The sequence below is a fragment of the Dryas octopetala genome, chromosome 2 (genome assembly GCF_963921425.1).
Source record: "Dryas octopetala chromosome 2, drDryOcto1.1, whole genome shotgun sequence".
In the NCBI taxonomy this organism is placed as follows: Eukaryota; Viridiplantae; Streptophyta; class Magnoliopsida; order Rosales; family Rosaceae; genus Dryas; species Dryas octopetala.
In genome coordinates, this window is record NC_141367.1 from 32072953 (window position 1) to 32097747 (window position 24795).

Consider the following 24795-nt stretch of genomic DNA (forward strand, 5'->3'; position numbering starts at 1 on the left):
AAAATTTTCTTCCTTATTTTACCTGAAAATATGAAAAAGTGAAAATAAAAAATAGTGTTTGGAAAGGATATCAAGTGAAATTTACAAACACCAGCCCACAACCGTGGACTGCACCTGTAGAAAACACCAGCCCACAATCGTGATTATTATTTTTTGGTCAAAACCCACAAGAAAAAATTCTCGAGTGGTGGGTTTAACGGTTTAACCTTGAAGATGTTTTCGGAATAAATATGTGGGGGGTACAGTGAGAAAATCGGGGGGTATGAACATAATTCCCGCAAAAACTCACTAAAACCACTGGTACGGGAGTAAGAAATTTCCGTCTCAGACTGAGAGTGTTGGTGTTGCACAAGTCAACTTTGCTTAAGAATCAACGACAGCTAACAGGTTCTTTCGGATTTCCCTCATCTTCTATTCCATATTTATCTGTTTTCTTTATTGCAACCCCATATGTTCTCTCATCAAGCGAACAGAGTGTGTAATTGTATTTTATGAGCCCAACTGTTGTTTGAGTTCTCCTGTGATGGTATCTGTAGAAAAAAACGAACTGGGAAAATGGGTTTTGATAGAAACAAATCCGTAATGCAGTGTCGTTCTATGTGATCATTTTGCATGCTTCATGGGAAATATTATTTTTTGAAGCACTGAATGTGTTTGATAAAATGTCTGAGAGAAATATGTGCTTTGATGCGTTTCTATCATCAATACATGGTGGGGTGCTCCTTTTTTTCTTTTTCTTTTTGGGGTACATGCACTGCTTCAAAGCAATGTGGTAATAAGTTGTAAGCAATTGAAAGCAAATCCATTTGCATTTGAAGTTGCTAGTAGTTGCTCTTGACTGGGAGATTTATGCTTACATTGGAGTAGATTTTTAGGTTGGCTTGTTTACTAGCAAGTGAAAATTGGATTGAGGTTCAAGATTGAGTAAGTTCCGTTCAAGTAACACCAATGCAAAATGTTGACTTAATTAAGGAGACAATTTGGTGGTCCTGACCATGCTTGTTTCATCTTCTATAGTTACAGTTCTACCATTTATGCCTTTTCTGCATCAAAAATTGATTTTTAGAGTGTGCCTGGGTTTTGTTGACCTTTTTTTCTCTCGGGCACATGAAAGGTTGTTTCTTTGTGGTGTATGTAAGTTTAACTGCTTGGAGAGACGTTGATTTCCTAAAGTTTCACATAAGCATGAAAGTTTTCCTTTCATTTTCGTGAAGTTAATTTGATTGACCATGATTATTTTTTATTCTTTTATTGGAATCAATAGAGTAGTTAAATACAAATGATTCAGGTCTACCTCTTTTTCTTTGCCTATATGATTCCCAAGATATTTTCAATAGTTCATATCTTATTGTTTTCGGCATCACTGTGTATCGCTCTAACGTTTCATAGCATGTGTCCTGTAATTCTTTTTTCAGTCCTTTTTTGTAAGGAACAAAAAATATGTTAAACTAAATTAAGGAAATACAACAGCATCAGCACCTTTCCAGCAGTAAACAAGCAATCACCACCCATACTGGAAAATCTCTACCATCTAGCACAAAAAGCAGTTACTCATTCTGCTTGAAGAACGAAGTATGGAATCTCTACATTCATTAGATACAGATGCCCACAATAAAGCCCAAAAGCACACTATCCCACTAAAAATCCACCTCCGCCTCATACCTTCAAAAGTCCTAACCTTCCTTTCCAACCAATCCACCCAAAACGTAGCTGGGTTTTTGTTCTTCTCTCTTTTTGGATGTTTTTATACTCATTGCTCAGGTGGACTGACTTCTTAAGCAGCAGCTGAATCTTTGAATGTTTGTGTGTTTTTTGATGAATATCAACTTAAGAAACTGAGAACTCATGATCAGCAACATTATGTCATGGGAGTCTGGGTTGCTTTCTCATGCATTAGTAGTTCATACATATTATTGTGGCAATCAGTGACAGAAATACTATCAAATTAACATGCAGGATAGTTTGGTGCATTGCTCTAAGAAATGGGGGAGCCATCATTTTTCGATAAAATGATCAGTCATCTTCGTTCAACATCCAAGTATGAGCATTGTTATTCCACTTATCAACCTTGAATCTCTGTCTATATATATATTGTTGTCAGAGTGAGTAGAAAACATTGTCCTAATAACTTCTAAACAGTGAATATAACAATTGTTGCCGTCATTTCTCTTTTTATAAAATTTTCAGCCTTGAAATAATAAATTTCTTTTATACTAATGTTCGAATTTATTACCTTCTTTCTATCTTAAATTACTTCCATGTATTATTGATGAATTTTCTCCAAAACTCCACATGTTTTTCTTCTTTGTGTTGAGTATAAATTTAAGTATGTGGAGATATATTGAAACCTTAGCTGAAATAAAACAAACTATCTTTCATAAGTTTTTCTGAGCTGAATTAAATACCAAATGTACATGAAAGTTGGATTGTTGCAGTAGGATGTTAACAATTCCTAATTATGGCTTTCCCCGCACAACCTGTTATGGCGCTCTTATCTAATCAACTTAACTTCATTATGTTTGTACTGCTCCAGCCTCCTTATGTTTCTTGTCTGTGATATAAGGTATTATACTGGTTATCCAAAGGATCTAGGGCCATCAAGGGTCATCCATTTTACATCAGAACGTGAGTTTGTCCAGCTCCTTCATGAAGGTTATCCTGTGGTTGTTGCATTCACCATCAGGTCATCTAAAGCTAGTCCCCATCATCTTTTGTTTTTTACAGTTTCAACCCTTTACCAATTGTAGGTCTAAATATTCACTTCGGATAATGTAGGTGTAATCTTACAAAACATCTTGATAAAATATTGGAGGAGGCTGCAGCTGAGTTTTATCCACATGTGAAATTTATGCGTGTAAGTTATGTTTAATGATGTCTAATACTACGGCAATTTTCTTAGTGCATATCCTTTTTTATTTGGAATTATGAATATCAAAATATCATGTAGTACACTTGTTCAATCCTGCAAACACATCTTTGAGTGACATATGTGTGCATTAAAGGCCATGTCTTTACCGTTGGTCTTCCCAATGGAATTCTTGGCATTCTCCCTGAAGGGGGAGGTCTTGCGTTTAAAGTGGGGAGCTACCCCCTCCTCCAAAAAATGGGGACATGTCTTTGATGAATGCACAAATTCTGAAACCACCTTCATGTAATTTTACGCTCTTTATCTTCCCTATCGCAACCCTGATATTGTTATTTTATATGTTTGGTTCTGGCGCTGGTATTTTTCAGGTTGAATGTCCAAAATATCCTGGTTTCTGTATTACACGGCAGAAGAAGGAATATCCATTTATAGAAATATATCATAGTCCACAACAAGTAAGAGTGGAATTTTTTCATAGACCTGTTTTTGCTTATTGTAGTCATGTTTTAACTGTAACCTATGAAGCTTTTATCATCATAGTTGAAGTAGATTGAATTTTTTTGCACTATGCAAATATCTTACACTTAAATAACCTACTACCTAATTTGCTTTGGGTTAGGAAAATATTCTCTCTATTTTTTGGTAATGAATGCTAAACTATGATGCCCATAGGATGGTGGTACATAGAATCAGTAATAGTGGGGGCTTGGATTCTGTAACTCTTGAACACCAGTTGAAGCTTTAAAGATTCCTAATACCAGGTGGCCAGTGTCTGCTTGGCAGCTGGAATATCATGGTCTATATGGTTTATGGGAAACTGTTATAAAAGGAAGAAAAGAAGAAGAAAGATATTGTGAAAAAAAAACAGACATTTAATTTTCTCCTTGTTTTGATTATTGGAAGCAATAATTTATTTTCTTGTTTTTGTCTTTAAACTGGTAAAACAAAAGATAGCATAAAGTGCCTAACATCCTCAATGGGGTATGCAAATTATTAAAGTGAGAGCCTGCTAAATCACTTTAAATGGTATTTATGAAGTCAGTAGTTGATTTGAAGTCCTAAGGTGAGCATGGGAACAATTTGTGTGATTTCATGGGAGCATAAAATGCAGAACGTCCTCAACAGGTGGCTGTTGGAGTGCCCACTGAACAGTGATGGTTGGGCCAGGGTAGTTGTGCTATTGGTTAAGTGGTTTGAAAGATGATAGGGTGGTGCTATTAGTGATACTGATGGGGGTTTGCTAGAGATGGTAGTGGTTTTGATAGGGCCAGTTCCATCTTCATCTATATACCTATTAAAATTATGAGATCTAATGAAGAATTATTTTGCTAAGTTTTTTCTTTTATTTTTTCATTTTTTATCATCTCTGTGAATAATGGGAAAAAGTGAGATTCCAGTTACTCTTTTAGTTTCACGTCATGTGCTACCAAACAAAGCTTACATTATTGAGTTTGCATAACCTTGATGTCAGTCCATTTTGTTTCCTTTAGCATTTCAAACAAGTCTGGAGGCATGTAATATAAATTAAATAATTGAGGTTCCATGATGACATTTCATTTTCTTTAGTTTGTAATGGCCACTCTACATGGTAATGTTTCTATTTTTGATGCTAAATTTGTGCCTGGTGGGAATTAAAAAAAAGTAGTGATTCTCTGTCCATGACATGATTTGTGGATGTGTGCTGAAGGTTAGTTTTTGTCTTTTATAACTCCCTGAAATTTTGACAGAGACGCCTCTTCGGCACTACGCCTCTTTAGCTTGTTGAAATTTAGTGATTTTTATCTTCTGATGCAGGCACCTGCCGAGGGAAGGGTTGCTGATCAAAATATTACAAAGTACTCCGTGAAAGTTCTACCTGTAAGTTTCCAAGCTTGTTTATGATCTTAAGAGGTGTACTTTCTCTATCATACTCCACCGAGATTTTTGTGACCTCATAATCTATGGAGATCCATGAATAGCCATTTTATCATATGCATACATACAGAGATTCAGTATCTTTTTTGTTCCCCCTCCTTCATGGAAAGTAGAGATTTATTACCTGTGAAGTATAACTTCCACAACCTAACATGTTGTCTGATTTGTCGTTCTGTCTGCATGTTTCCAGTTCAATAATGACCCCAGCACTTATGGATTTAGAGAATTTTTCAAGCGTAATAGAATACAGTCATCAAATCCCCAGTGAAAATCTGGTGAAGAATGAGTGCAACTTTGTGATTTATTGGTTGATCAGATTAAACTTCTATGTAATGTAGAAAGGCCATGGCCTATATGTTACGGTTTGATATCTTTAAACAAAGGCTTAAGTTTACTGATGTGGTTTTGTTTTGACCTGAACCTTGTAGTATTGTTCAATTGTTAAACAAATATATTTATGTCAGTTTGATCTTCTCGTATAAAGATTCCTTGCACATTTTCTTTCTTTGCAATTCCATTTTGATTTTAACAGCGTGAAAATGAATATTTATATCACCTGTGACTATGTGTAATCCAACTAGCTGTTAGTTTAGTGGTATTGAGAGAACCTAAGTTCGAATCCCCTCCTCCCTTAATATAATTAGTTTCAGGAGGAAATTGCAGATTTAGTCAAGTTATTTTATACCTAGTTCAATTTTGGTCCACAATCTTTTTTAAGTTCTGTTTTGATCTACTAATTATTTCACTTGTTCAATAAAGGTCCAGATTTGTTTTCTCAAATTTGGTCTGTCTTTTATCCTATCAAATCTCACACAAATTCAGCAAATATATACTTATTTTAAAGCTATGCATTTCTTCTTTACAAACATATAAAGATCATTCAAATTGAAGTTCTAAAACTCAAGATAATTGACCCCAAAGTAGGGTATCCGAAACTGCCAATTTTTCAAATTTCACCTAATCTCAATTCTCTTAGATTATAATTCTCCAAATTTGTTTTTATGACTAAGGAATGATGAAATATAACTTATACTTCAATTATAATTGAAGAAAACACAACCCAAAGGATTTAAAGTCACAAATCTGGACCTTTATTGAACAAATGAAACAATTAGTGGATCAAAACAGAACTTAAAAAAGATCGTGGACCAAAATTGAACTAGGTATAAAATAAATGGACCAAATCTGTAATTTCCTCTTAGTTTCAGTGTTAGAGAAAAGAACATGCTCATAACATTAAAGAAACAACTTTAGAGGGTCCAATTTGGTAATATATTCTTTTTGTACCATGGGAAAGGGGAATTGGCACTCAGTGTAGAGTTACAAGCCCTATTGTTTTTTGTAGTTTTCAGAGTTAAAGAAAAACAACAAAAGTAGTAGAATGGTAATTCTCTTCACTTTTTAGGTGGTTGAGATTAGCATTTTAGGCAACGTTTAAAAAGAATTCTTTTTAGGAATTTAGTGGTATTTGATGGGATTGAAAATCTAGAGGTTTCTACAAATAATTGCAGAACTTCAGAATGAAAAGGGGCCTATAAAATAGAATTGAAAGTGGTTTAGTTGAGATCTTGATTTGCAAAAGGACAGGGAATAGAATAAAACAATGACATCACCCTAGATCTTATATGATCGATGCAATATTAGAATTGGCATTTTGCTGTATTTAGTCCTTGGCCTGGCCTGGTATATATAATGCCATGCATGCCTATATGACAAAAGGATAGAAAACTCCAGTGCTCAACCACTTTTATCATATGATTCGTAACACTATGTTAGTATGTCACATGATAGTAGCGTTATATAGAATAATTTCTTAAAAAATAAACCCTAATAAACCTAGACCTCACATACAGTGTGCTACTACATTAACACGCTTGAACACAAGAAAATGTTACCTTCAAATCCTAAGTAATCCTAATATAAATTTCTTTTTTTCTAACGTTGCATGGCTCTGTTTTAATAGTTCGTCTCTTGTCCAAAAAATCTCAGGCAATGTGTCCAAAGAATAACAGGCGCCGGCCGGTCCATTGTGGTTGGAGATGAGCAGGACTCTCATCTCTGACTTTGGCTACTGGCTTACTTATTTGGCTGTTCCTTGCTTTAGTTTGAACAAGTACTGTAGCTTCCAGCATATATAGCCATATAGGTGATTGACGATATACCCTTTGTATCGTAAAATTCTAGTTTAACTTTTAAATTTAAAAAGAGCAAATTACATTTAATACCTCATTTATATTTTATTTTTCAATTTGATATCACAACTTTTAAATTATGATTAAATACCAAATTTCAATATTTTTTTGATATAGCATGAAGACCATATAATATTTCAATTGAACTACTAAATTTAAATGTAGTTTTTTAGATTAGGTCACAAATATGTTGGCCTCTTTGATTTGAGCTTTTTCCATTTGACATTTTTGTCCTTTGGCCCACATATAAAGGGTGTTAGTTAAAATCTATAAGGTTTTGACAAAATTGCCCTTGAGGCTTTTATATTATCTTGAAAATTTGCTAATGTAGTCTCAACTTCACATGTAGTTGTGACTGTACGACATTCACAACTTCAAATTTAGTGTTATCAAACAACAGTCACATCTAAGTTGTGAAACAGTCACATTTAAGTTGTGACTTAATTGAATTTTTTTTAGATAAATTATACTACAATATACTAATATAGTATAAATAGAGGTCAAAACAATATTTTTACTCAAAATAATACATAGTATAGTGGTGTGAGTTGTTTTTTTTTTATTTACCAATTAAGTTGTGACTAGATTGATTTTTTTTTAATACAATATAATATAAATTAATGTAATATTTGTGATGTAATATTATTTTTATTTTTTTTATTGTAGTGGCATGTGATGTAATATTTGTAAATTATAATACTTTTTACTTTATTATTTTGTTTGACTTTTCAACTAGTATCTAACTTAAAATGCTATTTAATTTTGGTACCTTAACTAAAATGTTATTGAAATTTAGTAGTTAAAATCAATGGACCTATTTTTATTTCGTATCAATTTCATACTTTAGTTACCCATTCCATAAATTTTATTAGGAAATGCTAGCTAAACAGTCAAAAAAGTATAGCTAGCATTGCCTAATAAATAATGTAATTAAGACTAATTAAGCTGCAAGCTGCCAAGGATGTGTTTGCACAAAGCAGTGACGGCACCTCTATATTTGACCAATTTATTTGCTACTTTATGATCATCTTTAGGACTCAATGTTCTCTCTTTTGTATATCTCCTCACTAAGTTCACACACTGTCAATCAAGAAGTCTGGGTTCGGCTACAATGTTCTCTCTTTTGTATATCTCCTTTCAATGTTCTCCCTTTTGCTACTTTATGATTGCCTCTTTTTAATTTGAATAATACTCCAGAGTTTCCCTTCAAAAAACAAAAATGATTGCCTCTTTTTAATTTGAATAATACTTTATGATCGATTTTATACGATCTTTGACCGAAATATTAATGTTATACCGTTACCATCTTTAAATTTGTTTATAAAATGATGTTGTCAATATAGTAGTATACAGTTAGATATCTTACAATGGGGTCTAGAGTCATTAATGGTTGCAAATTTTCAATTGCCAGCTTCATCTTCCTCCATCCAAATTAATGGTGTAATTAATGAGAAATTATTATGTATAACTATAACCCGGCCACATAATATAGTCAATTCATATATTGTAATATGGGTGAATGTTATTAATAAATATCTTACAAGTATGAATCTGCTTTTTACTCATATTATAATACGTGAATTAATTATACCACGTAGTTGTGTTACTATTAATTATACAAAAAAAAAAATGCTAGCTACTTTCTCTCTCTATCTTTTTTCTTCTACTCTTTATTTTGCAATATAATTTTATAATCAGTACCGTTTATTTTATAGATTATACTTTAGAAGATCATTTCTCTAAAAAATTAAGTGAATTGAAAATCGTTTATTTATCTAACTATCATAAAAAATAATTTTAAAATAATTAGATTTATTATCTATTTATTTGATAATAATTATTAATAATATTTTTAATAAATATTATTTAATAATATTTTTATATGTTGAATTGATTATATCATTAGTAGCGTATACCCAATAATTTTTTTTTTTTTAATATAGGCAATAATAGCCAATAATGATAGTAAAAAAAAAAAATAGAAGTAGGTGATGGACTGATGGTGGATATAATATATTCATTGTGAGGCATAATATCTCTCTAACACAATTTTTAAATTTTATATCATTGTGTAGTCTGTACTTTCCGTTTTGTTTACAAAAGCGTGTCTGAGATGAGTGGCCAATTTTATGATACTGTTTGGAACGAGAAGAGCAGTGCCTTAATATGGAAGGTTAGTCAAATGGAGAAAATAAAGCCCAACACGCCACGCTTCCATTTCCATTTGGCAAGCAATCAGCCAACAGTTTATAGATAAATAAATATATTATAATTGTTTTATTTTTAGTTTCATATAAATATTAATTATTCTATTTTTTATTTGTAAGAATAGATTCTGGATGTGATTCCAAGAGCCGAACGTACCAGAATGAATACCACTCAGAAGGGTCAAGGAGATATTTTCCAATATCTTTTTAGTATTAAGAATCATTGTTTATGAAATATGAATTCAGAAGCGGCAAGAAGGTTGCGAAACAGAGAAAGAGAGAGGAAGAGATGAGCTGGCCACCTCCGGCCACGAATCCGGCAAAAAAGGAGATTGAGCACAAAAAAAAAATATATTATCAGACCAATATCTAATTGGTTATTATTATTCTTATCACAAAAATCCAATCATAATTTACATTGTTAGGATATCGAGTCATCACAACTGCTCACTAAATTTCATTCATCAAATGATCGATATGCTGTCAAACATGAGTGATTTTAGCCAAATAAGGTTGTTTACTAAACAAAACAGCATTTAAAGTGTTCTAAATTTTTTTTAATGTTTTGTTTTATTTCCAATTAGGATTATTATTGCTTTTTCTTTCCATTTAGGAAAAAGTTTGGCGCGTTTACCATATAAAGTATAATCTCTTGTTGTTAGCTTTTTGGTTCACAATTATTATTCATATTATGTTATATAATATAACTTTGAGACTTTTATCATTTCGGTGGATTCCTTTTTTTGTTGGTTTAATTATAAGGATAAAAAACATATAATTTCATTACTCATATAGATAATCTCTCGACATCTACAAAATTTTACTCATATGGAGTTACAATATTACAGCCACATTATATATTCTAAATAAAAATCACTAATTATTAATTTTTTAACCAATAATTTTTTAACTATAAAAAAAATCATAGTAAACCCTACAAGTATTAAGATTTATGCAGAAAATCAAGAAAAAATAGATGCAAATGCAGTTGCCCGAGTGCTAGGCTGTCTGAGTACACTGATGGACGGGCACAAATTGTCTTTTAGCTTAATATCATTATTGACCGTACTTGTGATTAAAATTATTAATTGTTTGCCACTAGAAGAAGGTAATTAAACTTTTTTGTTGTTCTTAGATTATAACAATACGTTATGTGATCTCACTATGTCAATCGGTTTAACATGTAATATAAAATAATTGTACTTATCCGAAATTTATCTTTATCTTAATTTGGTAAGGAATCATTAAAATTTTCCTAAAATTCCATAAAAAGTTATGAGGGCTGCTATTTGCACACCCTCTTTTTTCTTTTTGCACACCCCTTTTGAAAAAAAAAAAAAGCCTCAAGAAAAATACCACTTTAACCCTCCCCTCACCCACACACCCACACACCCCATTCCCATCCCCCCCCCCCCCCCCGTACACACCCCTCCATCTTTCTCAAGCTTGCACAGCCACGCCCACCACCATTCTCCCTCTCTCTACCATCTCTGCCGACCACCCCAGCCCCGCCCACCCAGCCCCTCAACCCCTTCCCTCTCCGACCAACCTCCCCGCATGCAGCACCGGCCACCCTCCTCAATCCCTCTCTCTCCTCTCCGCATGCAGCTGCACCACCTCACTCCCTCCCCCCGTTTCACCCGACCCACCCAGCCCATCTCCCCCTCACCCGACCACCACCTTCCCTCCCGCACCCTCCCTACACCACCTTCCCTCCCGCACCCTCCCTGCACAAACAACTCGACACTTCACAACACCTTCCACCCAGCCCATACATACTCGACACTTCACAACCCAAACCACTTCCATCACAAACAACTCGAGCTAGTATTTACAAAATTGAGAACACAGCATTTTGTCTAGCTCTTCTTGAAATTGAATAGCAAACACAAAAATGAACCAAAAGTCCTCCACCTCCGCCATTCTATTACTGTGTATGCTGCTTGGCTTGGCTACCACCTTAACCTCGGTGCAAGGCAGAGCAGTGACCCGTGTTGGGTTCTATTCGCGTACATGTCCCAAAGCAGAGTCCATTGTCAAACAAACAGTCCAAACTCATTTCCCGGCAGCACCACCTTCCTCTCTTCCCAACACCCAACCCAAACCACCTTCCTCTCTTCCCCGGCAGCACCACCTCCCCGTTAGAGACAAGACAGAGAAATGGAGAGATGAGAGAAAATGAGGAGGTGACCGGTGGTGGTCTCGCCTCTCGCCCAAGCAGACAAAAAAAAAAAAAAAAGTTCGTTCGGCGGTTACCTGTCGAACGAAACCGACAGGTTCGGCACTGGTCTGCCGAATCACCTGCCACCCTTTTTTTTTTTTGCTATTTGCTTGGGCGAGAGAGAGAGAGAGAGAGAGAGAGAGAGAGAGAGAGAGAGAGACTGGGGGGGTCGATGCAGGGGCTAGGTGAGTTGGGTGGAGGGGGGAGGGAGGGAGGGAGGGAGGGAGGGAGGGGTGGGTCGGGTGAGGGGGTTGAGGGGCTAGGTGGGTTGGGTGGAGGGGCTGGCTGGGGGAGGGTTGGAGAAGAAGAAGAAAAAAAAAAAAACAGGGGAAGGGGGGTGTGAACATGAGAAAAAATAGAGGAAAAGAAAGAAGGGTGTGTAATGAAATGAGGGTATTTTAGTAATGGGTTGGGTGTGTGTTGAGAGATTTTGAATTTGAAGTAAGTGTGTGGGGTGTGTAGGAGAAAAAAAGAGAAAAAGGGTGTTCAAAAAGAAAAAAAAGGGTGTGCAAATAGCAGCCCTCAAAGTTATTAATGAGGGGTCCCATAAATTAATATCCCTAGCTACTAGTAGTTTAGCACCAATGTCCAACAACTCCCTCTCGCTCTCCGAAGCTTGGCTTTATAAAAACGCTTTTTGCCCGTTACTAGAACAATACCAACCCAAACACACCTCCCCCTCTTAGTTTCCGCCAGATATTTATTTTTTCGTTAAGCACTTTAATTACTTCATCTTTCCCTCCCTCAGTTTCTATTCCTCCTACTAATTCATCCATTTTACAATTTAAAACACCCACATCCATCTCAACGAATACCTCCAGCCTCCAGCTACTACGTACTCTCCTTCTCTCTCTACCATCTGCTCAGTTCTAGCTTGTCTTCAGTACTCTCTTCAAATGGTATGTATTACCTCTCTCTCTCTCTCTCTCTCTCTCTCTCTCTCTCTCTGGCTCAAATGGTATTTTTTGAATGATTAATTAATTGCTTGATGGGTACATATGTATGCATGTGTTTCTTGGATTTCATATATATCTTAATTTGTGTCCAGTTGATCAGAGAATTAGTTGGAGAGATCAAACCCACCATTAATAAGTTTGTCTTCCTCTTCTTCTATGATAACATCTAGCTAGCTACTTGATCATATATGTTCATCATGGGCTCAACTCCATTTTTACAGGACTCAAGACTCAAACCCAGAAACCCACTTTGTGCAATTTGCTGCGATTCAATTATTATATTATATAAACTGTTTGATTGGTCATTGGAACCTCAGCCAATTAACCAGCATTTTTATTAAATTTTGGGTTTTTGTTTTGTGCGCAAGGAATTCAAATTGGAAATGGCTTTGGGATTGAGAGATGGTGGCATCTTTTTCTTTGTTTTAATGCGCACTCCTTTAACGCTAAAAGATAGGATCAAATATGTCACATGCACTGTCTCTAATACACCCTTTTCTAACTTTCAATTCAATTCTTCCATTTCTTTCCATTTTATTTTTCAAGCAAGCTTTCTATATAAAAGTTTCGGGTAAATTATAGTACAAATTAATATATTCTCTTTAAAAAAAAAAACTTATTTCCTACGCAACTTTAAGCTAGTTGTTATGACAAAAAAAAAAAAAACAAAGCTAGTTGTTATATACGTGCGGACATGGTAAAACACATCCAACCCATGCTTTGTTTGTTTGTTTTTTTATTTTTCAGTGAAACGTCCTTTCATCGTCACGCAACTGTTGATACATATTACGTTCGCCTTTTGTTTTCTTGTAGGATAGAAATTAACATTTTTCATCCCTCAGTAACCATCACGCTGTAAAACAGTAAAACTTGTATGAACGGACGCAATGGACCTAACGATGTGGGACCCACAAATTTTTTTGAGTCCGAAATCCTCACAGCGGATTTGCCGAGTTCTTTTCGTGAAGGAGGGATTTTGACCTCTTCTTTTTTGGTAAAAAAAAATATTTCAAATATTTTTTTGAATTTTCATTATTTTGTGTCATTTGATGGGCCGGAAGTGGGACCCTAGTCACTTTGTCTGTTCAAATGGCTGGGAATCTCTGGGCTGCAGAGCCAAAATGTGGCATTGGGTTGAAAATGATTCCATGCATGCATTGACTGCAGCCTAGGCTTGGCTTCTAGCACTGAGAGCAACTAAATTTCATGTGGGATGAAAATTAATTATCATTGTTTTTGTTCAAAAGTACTTTTTTACTAGACAATATGATATGTAATCGTACCGTCAATCTGAAAAATATCTGTAACACAAAATCTAACATGTTATTAGATTTTTTTTTTTTTTTTTTTTCTTTTGGCCAATGACATACGATGTACATGCTCCACTAATTGGACATAAATGGTTGCTTATATATTGGTCATGTTGTGTGTGTTTGAACTTTGAAGTTTTTTTTTTTTATAGATCTTTATCAAAGTTTGAACTTTGAAGTTTGGTTCATGAGGCTATCAAAAAGAGAAGTTGGGTTCATCAGTTCATGAGAATAATAATACTTAAAATATTGGGAAATGATTTGGTGTGGTGCAGGTCTCGGAGGAGGAGAAGGAAAGAGTTATTTTTTTGACAAAGCCATTGTCATTAGAAGGGGATTCAGATGTTGATTACAGAGCTCCAAATCTACTTAAGCGCGTCCTAAGTCTATTTAAAAATGTACGGCCAGGATCAGATCTCACTCGCTTCCAGGCAAGTTAATTGACTCCCCAGCATTTTTTCTTTTTCCGATCTGTAACTCCCGAGCAATTTTTTAATTTAGGGAGGGGGGATTCGAATGTAGATCCCTCTATGATTGTGAAGAGAAATACGACCAGACCAATAGTTAGTTGCTAAGGCCAACTCTATTGTTATAACAAAGATCAACAACTAATAGCCAAATTGTTAGAAATCTTGTGCACAATGAAGCTAGAAAACTTAACATCCAAATGTTTTAGTGAGCAATGTTCTAGACATGTTTGAGTCCAGCATCCTGCATATGTGTAATTTGAAACCAAATATTGTTCACAATGATCTTCAATCCTTAAGGAACATTAGATTTTCCAGCAACAAAGAATTAACATATTGCATCTGTGAATTTTCATACAATTCTGTCATGAATAACTAAATTTCACACGTTTAGTGGATTCTTTGATTCTACATGTTCAATGGTGAAGGATCCTTATAGTACTCCTTTTGCACATTCAGCTGTCGCCTCTTTTCAACATACCAAAGTCACACCTCCAGTGCTTCGGCGAATCAGTGTACTGCGTTGGTAATGATATGTTGGGGAAGTGCAACAATGGGGAGACCCCCCATGAAAGGTTCACCGCAGTTGTATCATGGAGCATTTCTACTTTGCGTCCTATGATCTTTGGAATAGCTCCTTACAACCCCATTCTTGGAGAAACACATCATGTTTCGAGGGGCAGCCTCAATGTTCTACTTGAGCAGGTACTTGTATTTCCATTTCCTGCTGATCCTTGCTCAAAATTCGTTGCATCCGGATTAGCTTAATCTCAAATTGATGCTGCCATGCTGGCCAAGCTTGAACGCATATCACCACTGCCTGCTTACCTGCCATTTCATGCTTGCAGATTTCACATCACCCACCAGTTACTGCTCTCCATGCAACTGATGAGAAAGCAAACCTTGAAATGATATGGTGTCAACATCCCACTCCGAAATTCTATGGTACCTCTATTTCTTATTTTCATATTAATGATGAATAATAATTAGAAGCGAAACTTTTCTGGTTATTGTAGCCATCGCATATTTAACAAACCAAGTTTACAATGTTATTACCAAAAATATTTTCAAGCTTGAACATGTGTTATTGGTTTGAACTGCAAAAATATACAACACTCACAATTCTCACAATTGTTTATTTCTATTTAAGAAACAATTAAGTACAACATGGCCAAAAAAAGAAAAAAGAAAAAAAGAGCACAGTCACCAATCAAATGCATCAAGTCTTTTTCTATCCAATGCTTCTAGTCTTGTTATCGATATGCAAGTAAAAAAAGATCCTTTATGCACCTCAAAGTATTTTTCATCTCTATGAACTTTTAACCTTTTTGCTCTAGTCCTCCATCCCAATCTACAGAAACATTTGATTCCCTTTTTTTTAGTGATGCGTGTCTGCAATCCTGACTATTTATCAACATAGCAGTTATCTTCCAGAGAGAGATAAAAAGAATTCAAATATTTCAATGTAGGAGACCTTTTACAAAGAACCTGTACTTGTTACTGAATTCTTAAAAAGAGGAAAAGAAAAAATACTCCCCATTCTGATACAGTTTGAAAATCTGCCTCCCTAGAGTCTTGGTGGTACATTTTAGATGAAAGTGCTAATTGATTTCATTTGAAAACTGTTCTTAGTTACAATACCTCAAAACAGAAAAAATATCAGCGTGAGAAACAGACTAGAGGATGTGATTTTAGTTTTTAACAGTAAGGCTAAACCCAATATCAGTCTGATAGGGTTCTTTTATTTAGTGCCCCTTGCCATGTTATCAGTGTTTAATTCTTATGTTATATATGTTCCTAAAACATGTTTTAAACTCCTTATACATTACTATTATCTAGTTGTGACTTGTGTGTATGTTTTCAAGTCAACCAAATCTTTTACTATAGTACTTATTGGAAACAAATTAAAAATTGTTAATAATATTCATATAGTTAAGAACTTCCAGCTCAGCAACAATTACAAAGATTTCATTCCTGTCATAACATTACACTCTTTGTGCTAATTGACTATGAATTTATTTTCGTTAAATCTTCTATTGGGTTTTCAAATGTCCTATTCCTGATCAACAACAATGCTGCAGGTACTTCAGTGGAAACTGAGGTGCATGGAAAGAGGCAGCTGAAGCTCCTGAATCATGGAGAAACTTACGAAATGAACTCCCCAAAACTCTTCATCAAATTTCTCCCATTACCTTGGGTTGCTTGGGTTGGTGAAAACAGAATCCGGTGTCATGAGACCGGCCTTGAAGCTGAATTATATTATGGAAGCAGTTCCTTTATGGGACTTAGGGGAAATCCTAGATCAATTAAGGGAAAGATCTTCGACTCATCATCATTGGAGCTTCTTTATGTGATAGATGGTCAGTGGGATAGGTAATTCAAGGTTCCATCAAAGAATTCAATTTTTCTTTTTCAAACTGCTGCTATGTGCATAAAGATCAAGAACAGTGATATATTTAAAAGAAAGAAAACAAAACAGAACTTACATTGATTACTTACACCTTGATGCTAATAGGCACAAGTTTCTCATACAATCTTTAACAATAACAAGTAAAATGGTTCTCATATTGCTTATGGCAGATTTCTAAACTGAAACATTTGATTTTGATTTGATAGAATGCTTACACTCTGAAAACACCTCTAGCAGCTTTTCTAGTAACAGTTATTTTTAGCCTTGAAAAATGTTTGTGACATTTGTTTCATTTCTTTTTTCGGGTGGAATTCTGTGATGTGTCTCTGGAAATCTTCACATCCAAATCTATCTAGTTTTGATGTTTTTCTTTGATTTCAATGCAGAACTGTCAAAATGAAGGATGTTAGCACTGGGAAAGAAACAGTTATATACAATGCAAAAGAAGCCATTTCAGGACTGAAAGCTCCTATTGTCACCAATCCGAATGTAACTACTGTTTGCTTATCTATCTCTGAACCTTTTAGCTTGCATTGATGATGTAGGCCTTCATATATTTCATAATTTTGAATTATATTTATTTCATTTGGATTAGGGAGTGTGGCCAAGTGAATCAGCTGTGATTTGGGGTGTGCTGAGCCAAGCTATTCTTGGCAAAGACTGGGAAAAAGCAAGAGAAGCAAAGAAAGCTGTTGAGGAAAAACAAAGGGAGCTCTTGAGAGAAAGAGAATCAAGACGGGAAACTTGGGCTCCTAAACATTTTATTGTGAATCATAGCAAAGAAGGTGGGTGGGACTGCTCACCTATTCAAAAGTGGGTCCCACCAGCTCCTATATCTGTACCCTTATTATAATTTGCATCCGAAACTTCAAATGTCTCCTAACTTATAGATATTTTTGGATTATTATGTTGCTGATGCAATTGTTAGTAGCTAGACAACCTACCGGTATCAATTAAATGTTTTCGCTTCTTGGTTTTAGAATTCAGAGTTTCCAAATACAGGTCGATGAAGAAGTACACCAAACTATTTTGGTTGAGAAAATGCCTAAAAACATGTGGCTGCAGTTATGATGTAACTGAGTTGAAATTGCAGAATAAACACATTTATTCTGTGTCTCCTCCTCCCTGATGGAATTAAATGATTTTCCAAATATTGGTGGGGTGGTAAAGAAAATGTAGTCCTTTCTCAAAGTTGTCCCTTTCAACTTCCCAATATTTAAATATCAATTAATTGGAGTGTCTAACCAAAAAGAAAAGATTAATTGGAAGCGGACCTAGTGCATTCATTACTATGCCTTTCATGTTCTGTTTTTCATTGAGAAACATGACAACCAAGGTTTTGTACATGTACCAAGTTCAATAGTTACCTTTAAATTACAACTCTATAGTGACAAAGCTCATAGACGTATTGACTTGAGCTTTTATGTGAACAAGTTTGCCTCAAACCTCTAAACTGATCATGTATGACCACAAATTAAGTATGATCTGCAAAAGACTCAACCAAATATGCTACATACATAATTGGATTTAATTCAGGATTTTCCTTTTGAATCCAACAAACTAAGATTATTGGGACTTGTAAAACCATCTTCTACTCTTCTCCAACAAACAAAGAAAAACTTGAAATTCAGACGAGAGAGAGAGAGAGAGAGAGAGAGAGAGAGAGAGAGAGAGAGAATCCTGCAATTTGTATCATTTCAAAGTTATAAAAATAACTCAAAATGTAAGAACTGAGGTGAAAGATCCAAAGTAGGAACATGAACCAGAAGTTTGAGGATCTTTCAGTTGCCATGATGTGCTGATATTTCCAAACCAGCAAAAGCTAAGATCAACAAAGTTTTCTTTTCCATTTTCCCATAAGAAAATTAACCCCCATTACACCCATATCCCAATGCCTCATAGCGATATCTAATACAAAAAAACCAAGCATAGATTGTTCCTCTCTTTTTTTTTTCTTTCTTTACTTAATTATGTACTGTACCTGATGAAATTAAATATCTATTTCACTGCCTCCACATGCTTCTCTTGCAAATCTGACTCAGTCCTCCTGTTAAATGACCTCTCTGTAATGGTGTCCAAAAGAGGCTTCCATGACCTTGCTCTAGAAGACCTTTGTGACCCATACTCCATCAGACCCATGTCCGGCTCCATAAACCTGCTGGGACTTCTTCCTGGTGATGATGAGGAATTACTCCATACAGGGCTTGAGCAATATTGGTTCAACAAAGGACTAGCCCTTGGAGACTGAGCACTAGCACCAGCTCCAGCCTCACACCTCCTACTCTTTGCTGCTGCTGCAGTGAGCTTTCTTGCTATGGAGGCCAAGTCCAGAGGAGACACATCACCCTGTAATGCTGAGTACGGAAGCAAGAAATAGACTTGGCCTGGCTGAAGCAGGGTGTCATGCTTCAATGGCTTGGACCCAGTTGACAGAAGCTGAGTAGGAGTACAAACAAAGTGCTTTGGGGGCTTCCCAGTGACTTGGCTAACAAGAATAGGGTTCTCAAAGTCCTCTACATAGCCATTCAGATGAACCAATCTCACATTTTGGAATGCAGGTTTTGTTCTGCAATTAGAAAAGCAAGCACCCATCTTTCAATGTCAGATACGTACAAAGAAGGAAGGCAAGCACCTCGAGAGGGATATATAAGTGGATATGTGACTAATTCATAATAAGAATTCAAGAAGGTAGACTTTGTGTAGTTTTTTGGCTTAAATTTACAACCTTTAGCTGCCCAACTATATAATTGGATTTTATAGAAAAATAAAGTGGGGCAGTGCAAATTGTGTATTATAATATTCTTGGCACAGTAGAAGATTTCAATTCAATGGGGGCAAACTATTATTTTAAGTGATCCAGATAATTTAACCAAACCGTGAGAAAGGGGTAATCAGTCCCTACCACTGAGTTATTGACCACCTTTATCTTAAGACTTGACTGTTACAAAAGCATGCATGTTAAGGACCTAAGGTTTTGGATTACTCGAGTGGTGTTTGAATTCCAGAATAGCACTAGAACCCCCCTTGACTCCTTGAGCACCTACTCAAAATATTTCGGGTTACTATAACATTTCTGAATCAATCAGATGAGTATCAATTTTACAATTTACCCCTTCAAACCTAATTAAAGGAGTTTCGATTTGATTAATAAATTTACAAGTTTTATGGTTTTGGAATTATAAATTTCAGTTTTAACTTTTACAATTCATGATTGTAATTGGTAGATCCATTGACTGAGGGGTTGAACCAGTCAACCATATGGAAATCACTGACACAATATTCCAAGAACTTTTGGTTGGGGTCCTGAAAAGGGTCATTGATGCATTTGTAGTTTTCTGATGACTCATGCGACATTAGCAAGACCCCATAATTTACTTCTATATCGTCGTAGCCGTGGGGCTTGGGTATTAGCAAGACCCCATTGAGTGAGACAAAAATTGTGTACAATAATGTTGATGGAGACTAGTAGACCACGAGGCATGACCACCTTCTAGCTTTGACCTCCATATATTAGAATTACGACCCCATAATTTACTTCTATATTTGCATAATGTGAGAATGCGATGCAGACTCTCATTTGATGTCACATAAAAGACAATCAACATTACCAATTTTTGATTAGTAGTATTTCTCTTCCCTAATGTTGGAGAGGTATTAAATTTTAATCTTCTCTCCCAAATAAATTAAAATAATTATATATATATCATCATCTAGTTTCTTCAGTACTAATCAAACAAGCATCGTTACTATATCAAAACCATAAATGCCAGATCACGAACCAAACAAGCATCGTTTACTTCAAAAGTTGGTAGACCTGTCATGTCAAATTGGAGAATGATGATCATGATCATATGTATATATGTATCAAAAACGTATTGATGAATGAACCCTTTTACATTTATATATATATATATATAATATTCGATATGGGACATTTCAAACTATTAGTTTATTTGATGAACTATATATTTTAGCACAAAACGAGTACTATGTAAGAGATTATTGGGTATCCATTCCCTAAGCTCATGATACTCTCCACCATTTATTCTTAAAGAGATTATTGGGTATCCACAACACCCAAAGGTCCCTAACCCCCATTAACAACAATGTTTTTTATTGATTAAGGGCCAGTTTGGTATTGCTGTGCGAAAAAACAGCTGTGAAGTAAAGTCAGCTGTAACGTAAAGCAGTTGAGTGTTTGGTAAACTATGTTTTCAAAAGTGCTGTGAGTGCAAAAAACAGTATCAAAGTGTTTGGTAAATGTTAATATAAAAATGCTGTGACTGTGTATAATTACTAAAATGGACATAATGCTGAAAGTGCATTTCACTTATTTGTTTGGTAAAAATAAAATGTTTTTTTTTTTACTTGTTTTTGAAATTTTTGACTACAAATTTTTATTAGCATTAATTTTTCTAAGAACAACATTATTAAATAAGTATGCCTATTATTTTTTTAGGTATATTATAATTTTAATCGTATAAATAAAATATCATAATTAATTATCACAATATAAAATATAACTAATAATGAACATATTTTTTAATTTAAAATAAACAAATAAAAATTATAGAAATCAATGAGGGTATTATGGGTAAAATAATATATTCATTGTTGCTGTGAGTCACTGCAGCTTTCAAAAGCACCTAGAAACATGCTTTCTATTTTTGCTGCGAGGAGTTGAAAATTGTGAGAAAAAACGGTTTTTTATTTTTTTACCAAACACCAAAACTGCTGTAGGTGATTGAGAATTGTCATCCACATCAGCTTTTGAGTCTTCTACCGCAACCCCAAACGGGGCCTAAAGATGATGTTTTGTTCGAATTTGGACCATATATAACCTAACTCTAAATAGTCTAAACTTTTGAGTACCCAACAAAAAAAAAGTCTTAAACTTTTCATTGAGCTCACCCAAAAGTCGAGTACTGTGAGTAGATTTGAGATGAGTTGCTTACCAATATTGCTGCAATAAAGCAAATTAAATTATTAGGATGGTATTCACCACCTAGTACAAGTGTACAACCATATATGTTTTTGTATTTTCTATATGTTTCTTTCTTTTTATAATATAAAATAATTGTTTGACTTGCATCTTTATAGTTTAAAAGATAATTTCAAATTTAGTCAACTTATTTTATACTTAGTTCAATTTTGGTTCATGATCTTTTTTAAGTTCTGTTTTGGTTAATTAATTATTCTACTTGTTCAATAAAGGTCTAAATTTGTTTTCTTAAATTTGTCCCGCCTTTTACCCTATTAAAGCTCAGTAACATTCTGCAAATATATACTTGTTTTAAATTTATACATTTCCTTTTACAACCATATAAAGATTATTCAAATCATAGTTCTAAAACCAAGTTAATTGGTCTCAAAATATGGTACTCGAAACTACCAATTTTTCCTAGAAAATTTTCAGATTTTTCAAACTTCATCATATTTCAATTCTCTTTGATTATAATACTCCAAATTAGTTCTTATGACTAAAAAATGATGAAATATAACTTACATTTCAATTATAATTGAAGAAAACACAACTAAAAGAATTTAAAATCATAACTTAAAAAAGATCGTAGATCAAAATTAAACTAGGTATAAAATAAGTGGACCAAAATTAAACTTAAAAAAGATCGTGAATCAAAATTGAACTAAGTATAAAATAAATAAACCAAATTTGTAATTTCCTCTAGTTTAAATGTTTGGAAATATTGGTATAAGAGATATTAATTATATATTAATTAGATATTAATCACATATTATGCTTTCCATTATATAATAAGAGATCTTCATAATATAAAATAGAATACATCTTAATAGCTTAAATACTTCGGCTCTATTATTGAATGAGTTACTGTACTTTCCATCTGTAGTGACACAACTTAATGAGATATTAAAATGATGATTAATGATAACTTCTATTAATTATTTAATTCAATGTTAATTCAACCTCCAATAGGGATTAATCTAACAGAATCTTTATTATCATTTAGGTTACCTTCATCCTCATCAATTATCAGATTAATAATTTTAAACATTCCATCAACTTTTTCGTGGGTTAATTTGGAGTAGAGAGTACTATACAAGTAATTGTCTGATCGAAATAGTCAAAAGTTCGATTTTAGCTTTGTGGTTGATTATGAGTGTGAGATCAGTGGGACCATTCTTAGCTAGTAGCTATCTGAAGTAGTTGGGAAAACATGGAAAATTTATTGACGTGTTATGGGCAAAATGTTGGTGAGAATTGAGTGTGTGATGACTCAGAAAGTAGTCTTGACTCTTAAGCTTGATGAATTTCATTACCATAAAGTAAGAAACAAAGAAGGAAAGAAAGAAAAGTTTACAGAAGTCGGTAGCCACTACCCATATTGTGATTTAAAAGCAAATTAAGGATACCACACAGCAATGATGACATGATCAATGAATTTATTGAAAGTGACTGTTTTGTATGGTTTTCTATTAATTTCACATCTTAATTCAGGTTCTTCTTGAAGACTACATTGATTCATTCATCTAGCTAGCTTGCTTGAGTTCTTCTTTTGCTTACATGGAGCCGATAAAAACTAAAGCTATTAGAGAATTGATCGTATATTAATTACTTAACATCATATATCCCTAGCGTAGAGAGAGAGAAAGAGAAAAAAATCATATAGGTATATATAGTCTCACCTATACTCCTACAAACTAATAAAATGTTGGGAATAAGGATCGGAGGTTTTCAAACCCAAGATTTCCGGCAAACTAAAGCTTTGAGATCATGCATGTGTTACCAATCACTAGTCTACACAATTTTAGCTCTTAAAAATAGACCAACATTATATTAAGCTAATACAGATATTGATCAAACCATGGCAAACCATGCTATAACACATGAATGCCCTTCTAAGTTCTAATCCATTTTTGCATCCCTCTTTGTGTTTTGATCATAATGTAACTAATTTATGTTATATATATATATTACTCTTATGGGTAGATTTGGATAAGATAATTGAAAGTATTAAGAAATTTGGAAATGATAGATTTTTTTTTTTTTTTATAAGGAAGATTGTGGAATATCTAATTCTCTATAAGCATAATTAGTAACTTATACTATTATATATTTTATTCATTTCCTTGTAAGTTGTATATCAACTTATAATACTTCAATATATCTCGACAAAAATTAAGCTACGTAAATATATTGTTACCTTGATATATATTGTTGGAAATGAACAGCTTAAGCTTTAAAGTATAATTTTAGGGCAAAGTAGATTGATATAATTTTATGACAAAAATTAAGCTACGTAAATATATTGTTAGCTTGATATAATTTTAGGGCAAAGTAGTTGTCTAACATAGTATCAGAGTCTTGTTTGTCGAAGATCCTAGGTTCGAATCTTCCATCTCCCAATTATGTCGGTATGGTGTTAGTTTGATGTATGTGTTTTTGAGGCACTATATTGTCTAACATAAATACTTGTATATCACATGTTGTCTACATGCATTACACCTTATAGGGTAATGCATAAGTAACCCTCGCGTAAAAGATCAGCTAGAGGATTATATAGTGCTCATTGAGCACTAGCAAACTGGAGGTGGAAATTAACTTGGAGGTGGGAGTTCTAGTACCTGGACGTGGCCGGTGCATTTTTAGAAAGCCATTTAGATTTGAATGATTAAAACTTGATAGGCATTCTCGGTGGAGAGGCTTTACAAGAAGCCACAAGAGCCTTAGACAACATGCGTATCCATATTTCCATTATCATCTGTTGTCAAGTAGGATAGATATTTTGCAACTTGGGGATTAAGCCTGCATGTTTCTATCAAATCATAGAGACTTAGCTTCGTTTGATGCATATGATAGAAATGGATATGATAAATGTCTAAATTCATGTGTATTCAAGTAAGAAGTTTCTAACTTAAAGAATAAGATGAACTAATCATAAGGGGAAACTTATCCCTTTCAATTCCCCCCAAAAATGGTGGGATTAGTGGGAATAAGTTTCTCCTTGTAAATAATTCATCTTCTTCCTTCAAATTAGAAGATATCCTCCATGTTCTTCATTAAATACACATGAATTTAGCTATTTATCTTATCCAATCATATTCTATGCATCAAATGAGACCTATAAGTCTCCAAATTATAACGATAGTTTTGTTGCCGACTCATTTTTCTTTTGTTTACAAATGAGAAATTAGACTCTTATAGTCTGATGGACAGGATAAAAGTTAGACAAGTTTAAATTGATAGTATGAAATTTTTTGTATGTGGTGACTTT

The 24795-nt window shown here is 34.2% G+C and overlaps 3 protein-coding genes across 3 annotated transcripts; 2 read left to right on the forward strand and 1 right to left on the reverse strand.

Moving 5' to 3' along the window:
• Window positions 1-244: 244 nt before the first annotated feature.
• On the forward strand, window positions 245-5274 carry LOC147295799 (Thioredoxin superfamily protein). Its single transcript, XM_086232562.1, has 7 exons — window positions 245-387; window positions 1957-2038; window positions 2564-2683; window positions 2776-2854; window positions 3235-3321; window positions 4661-4723; window positions 4971-5274. Exons 2-7 carry the CDS (start codon window positions 1983-1985, stop codon window positions 5046-5048), a joined length of 483 nt encoding a protein of 160 aa, XP_086088688.1. The 5' UTR covers window positions 245-387; window positions 1957-1982; the 3' UTR covers window positions 5049-5274.
• Window positions 5275-12072: 6798 nt separating this feature from the next.
• ORP4C (OSBP(oxysterol binding protein)-related protein 4C) lies at window positions 12073-17464 on the forward strand. The gene is made up of 7 exons (XM_086232455.1): window positions 12073-12299; window positions 13942-14097; window positions 14593-14838; window positions 14982-15078; window positions 16215-16506; window positions 16930-17032; window positions 17139-17464. The coding sequence occupies exons 1-7, from the start codon at window positions 12297-12299 to the stop codon at window positions 17394-17396; spliced, it is 1155 nt and encodes a 384-aa protein (XP_086088581.1). The 5' UTR covers window positions 12073-12296; the 3' UTR covers window positions 17397-17464.
• Window positions 17465-18371: 907 nt separating this feature from the next.
• On the reverse strand, window positions 18372-19256 carry LOC147295801 (uncharacterized). Its single transcript, XM_086234086.1, has one exon. It carries the CDS (start codon window positions 19133-19135, stop codon window positions 18542-18544), a length of 594 nt encoding a protein of 197 aa, XP_086090212.1. The 5' UTR covers window positions 19136-19256; the 3' UTR covers window positions 18372-18541.
• Window positions 19257-24795: the final 5539 nt, after the last annotated feature.

Excerpts from the sequence above, each read along its gene's own strand:
- LOC147295801 (XM_086234086.1), bottom strand. The coding sequence starts at position 19,135 with ATGGGTGCTTGCTTTTCTAATTGCAGAACAAAACCTGCATTCCAAAAT.
- LOC147295799 (XM_086232562.1), top strand. The coding sequence starts at position 1,983 with ATGGGGGAGCCATCATTTTTCGATAAAATGATCAGTCATCTTCGTTCA. Across the intron at positions 2,039-2,563 it reads CATCTTCGTTCAACATCCAA|GTATTATACTGGTTATCCAA; the intron begins GTATGAGCATTG and ends CTGTGATATAAG. Across the intron at positions 2,855-3,234 it reads CACATGTGAAATTTATGCGT|GTTGAATGTCCAAAATATCC; the intron begins GTAAGTTATGTT and ends GGTATTTTTCAG.
- ORP4C (XM_086232455.1), top strand. Across the intron at positions 14,839-14,981 it reads TCAATGTTCTACTTGAGCAG|ATTTCACATCACCCACCAGT; the intron begins GTACTTGTATTT and ends TCATGCTTGCAG. Across the intron at positions 15,079-16,214 it reads TCCCACTCCGAAATTCTATG|GTACTTCAGTGGAAACTGAG; the intron begins GTACCTCTATTT and ends ACAATGCTGCAG.